Raw genomic sequence first — 3,835 nt, 5'->3', positions numbered from 1 at the left:
AATGACTGGTACCAAACTTGGTAAAGGTTTCGGCACTTGCTGTGTGAACACAAAAGAAATCATGGACAGGATTAGAACAGGTTAAATGGTCCTGAAACGAACAGTCCCACTTGTGCTCCTCGTGATCAGTAATGAGCGCATTAATGCGAGACGAGTTTCCTCTAGTGGAAGCGTTTGGTACTGCAGCCGAACACACTCTCACTGAAAGATCATGTTTGTAGATATCAGACTCACATTTGGAGCACAACTTGTTTAGATTTATGGCTTTGATTTTCTTGCAGTTTTAGAGTAAAACGTGATTTTGAAAATATATATTTCATATAAAAATTAAATAGTATTTTTGTGCATTTTTCATAACAATAAACTTAATATTCTGTTACTTTTTTTTAAAACTTTTTTTCACTTCAGCAATAATCTGCCAAGTGCCGTCTTTAAAAAGAGATCTAAAGCATTCATGATTTACCACAGTGTAATTTGGAAATAAAATGTTCAGGTCTATGCTCAAAAAGTGAATAAATGGATTGATTATTTATATATATATATATATACAGTATATACAGGAAAAATATCATTTAGTATAAAAAAATCCCCTAAAAAAACATAATATTAAAAATTTAAAAATATTATCAAACTAAAACATAGTACATTCATTTCTTTGAAAAAAATTTAATAAAATGTGGTCATTATTGGCCGACGCGTGAAGAGCACCAGAGGGTTAGACAGCAGTAAGAGCTTGATATTTCTGTTAGACCTGTGGAACGGTGTGTTCTGCTACAGAGTGTGTTTGTGTAAACTACTCTCTCTCTCTGCAGGAGTGGGCGAGATACTGACAGATCCGTCCGTCATCAAGAGCGGAGAGAAAGGGTCCGTTTCCAACAACTGAGAAACACAAATAAAGCTTATTTTAAGATCTTTAAAACTTATGATACAAAAGTTTATTAATTTTACTTTTTTGTATTTGAATACATCAGGTCTTATGACATGATCTTTGGCCCGGCGAACCTCGGAGACGACGCCATTCGAAACTTCCGCGCCAAACATCACTGTAACTCGTGCTGCCGAAAACTCAAACTTCCAGGTGAGTGTCGTCCGCCGGGCAGAATAATGATGCATTATGACTGATTTCTGAGTGATTGTTTTGGGACATCCATAACTCCACACTTTCAGTTTTTTTCCCTTGCTGATGAACAATTGAAACTGACAGCCAATCAGAATCCATCTTGCTTTAAAGAGCATTTAAATTGGCAGACGACAAAACTGCAGCCGTTTATAATAAACTGTTCTGGGTGTCGGTGTGAAAGTTTCTGCAGCTTCTGTTGTTATTCTCCTCGGTGTGAACTAGGGCTGTCAAACTAACATTATAATTTCTAATATTCGTCGAATTTATAAAGAAAACTGCGCATTCTAATTTGTGGTGGCGCGTGAGACATGATGATGATGTCACTGACGCGGTGTGTTTCTGCTAGCTTATCCAGTACAGCGGTGCGACTGCGTTGCTAATGTGAGAGATGGTGAAAGATCAAGAGTGTTTGGTGTTTGTGATGATCAATATGTAGATGTAGAGAGTAGAAGTGAGTGTGTGTGTGTGTGTGTGTGTGTGTGTGTTCGTGTAGTTCATTACGCTGTGTGTTGAAGTGTGTTTTCTCAGATGCACAAACACAGTTTCATGCACGTTAAAAAGATGCTTGATTTGGGTTATATAGCGCTCGCTTGCGCCCTCTTGTGGACACAGGAGACAATACAAAACTGTTTTCCTCTAACATTAAGTATTGCCTTTAGAATACGAATATAATTTTAATTTCGTTCATATTTAAGAAAGAAATTCTAATTTAGCTTTTAAGCCATTTTGACAGCCCTAGTGTGAACGGCACTTTATTCTGTATCTGCTGTTTTAAAGGAGGTTTTTGTGTGTGTGTGTGTGTGTGTTGTCAGACCTGAAACGCAATGACTACACCCCAGATAAGCTGACGCTGCACGACTCCTCCGAGGGCCCGTCCCACTCGCCGCCTGCAGGGGGCGCCGCTAAAGACCCGCGCCCGTCGATGCGCTTAATGCTGTGAGCCGCACACGACTCGCCCGACGGAAACGGTCCCGAGTAGCGCATGATAAAGAAACTAAGACACAATGCGTGTTGTGTGTGTGTGTGTGTGTGGCGGACACAAGCATTACGTTTAATGACGTTAATGTCTCCTGAACAAAAGAACAGATGCAACTTCGAGATGTTTTAACTAGTCAGTTTATCCTGTATGATTATGACAGGATTGTCATCTTTTAAAAGTATTTTTTAAGATTTTTATGTCTATGAAATTATAAAGTGGTTAATAACTGGTACAATATCACTGTATAGAGTTAAATATTTATTCAAAACTACAAGTTGCCTTGTATAATATAAAAGCAATTTTCATGTGATGTCCGTCACCTTTTGGAAAGAACACTTGCTTATTATTATATACTATTATCAGATTTTGTACAGAGCTGTATGCCAACAGAATGTTTGTATGTACAGAGAACCACACTGTATGAATGCATTTATGTTTCAGACTTCATCTATGTTTGAATCTCGTGTAGATTAAGGGCAGATTGCAATGCAAATGACCAGCGCAGTGTGTGTGATCTCACTGCGCTGACCACTGAAACCAGTCCACACAATCCAGACTCGCGTTTGTATGTTACAGCGGTACTTTTGTCATGTGTGGTAGCTGGAGTATCGTGTGAGGGTGTTAATCTAGTGTATCTCATAGATACATTTATCTGGCACGATTCTATCGGCTGAAACATGAGAATATTTGATGCTGGGGATGTTAATGGATCTGTAAATTTTTTTTACTGTATATTTAATAAAACACTGAAAAATCATCATGTCTATTTCCTCTCACTGTAAGACTCTCAGTTCTGGTGTGTGTGTGTGTGTGTGTGTGTGTGTGTGTGTGTGTGTGTGTGTGTGTGTGTGTGTGTGTTTAAAAGCTCCAAGAACAGCAACACTTCATCATTATAGTACTTATTGTTATATGGCCCTTTGTGTGAACTAACTTTTAAAGCCCTTTCAGGCCGAGAACGATAAAGACATAGTACTAAAAATCGGTAAAAGAATAGCAGCGTCCACAACTAGGCCTATAACGGAACTGAGGAATGATATCGTTGGAATCACTTTAGCAGTAGAACGATAAAAACATTGACAGCCAATCAGAATCCATCCTGCTATAAAGAGCTCGCGCATTTAAAGCTAAAAATAATGTTGGCTTTAATAAGATTTTCCTCAGTTAATAGGCAAGAATAAACCCGGTGGCTCCTGTTCTTTCCGACAACAGAGCACTTGAATGAGACTTCAGAAGTGGGAAGTAGGACATTTCGATAACACAAGAGCTTAATTAGCTGGTTCCGGTGTGTTTAATTACTAAATGACTGGCAGTGCTGATGGAAAACACACAATAGTTTCAACAGAATTAAAAGAAAGTCAAACAGGTGCGCGCGAATAGTTCCGTATCCATAGCAACCGTAGACGTCGCGAGCGCTGCCCGTTGATCAGAGACCGTAACTTAAGTTACAGAAAATATTAGAGTTGTCCTTATTTATTTTAGTGCGTTGTTTACAAGGACTTTATGTGTGAACCGACGATTATAGCCAAGGTCAGCTTCATTGTGAGACCTCAACAGAATCCCGCTTTGAAAGTCGTTGTGTAAGTTAAGTAGTGAACCGCTTCAGACATCCCGCGTTAACATTGTTGTTATTACTTATACTTCACAAACAAAACCACACAAAAAAAACCTCAGTAATAAGTTGCTCACCTCAGAGAAAATCCCGTCAGAAGACTCTGTGTTCCTGCGATCGACGGATA

At 38.9% G+C, this 3,835-nt stretch overlaps 1 protein-coding gene across 1 annotated transcript in view; it reads left to right on the top strand.

Moving 5' to 3' along the window:
* trpm7 (transient receptor potential cation channel, subfamily M, member 7) overlaps window positions 1-2,856 on the top strand; it is a gene marked incomplete at its 5' end in the record, with an annotated part of 41,388 nt that extends 38,532 nt beyond the window's left edge. The window contains 3 exons of the mRNA XM_082181521.1: window positions 813-864; window positions 972-1,078; window positions 1,933-2,856. Of these exons, the coding sequence (XP_082037647.1) occupies window positions 813-864; window positions 972-1,078; window positions 1,933-2,060 (287 nt within the window). The remainder of the gene's footprint in view (window positions 1-812; window positions 865-971; window positions 1,079-1,932) is intronic.
* Between the last annotated feature and the right edge of the window lie 979 nt (window positions 2,857-3,835).

This window comes from Leuciscus leuciscus (assembly GCF_965113295.1).
Source record: "Leuciscus leuciscus genome assembly, chromosome: 10".
NCBI lineage: Eukaryota > Metazoa > Chordata > Actinopteri > Cypriniformes > Leuciscidae > Leuciscus > Leuciscus leuciscus.
Note: the sequence above shows the minus strand (reverse complement) of the source record. Positions and strands in the feature narration are given on the sequence as shown.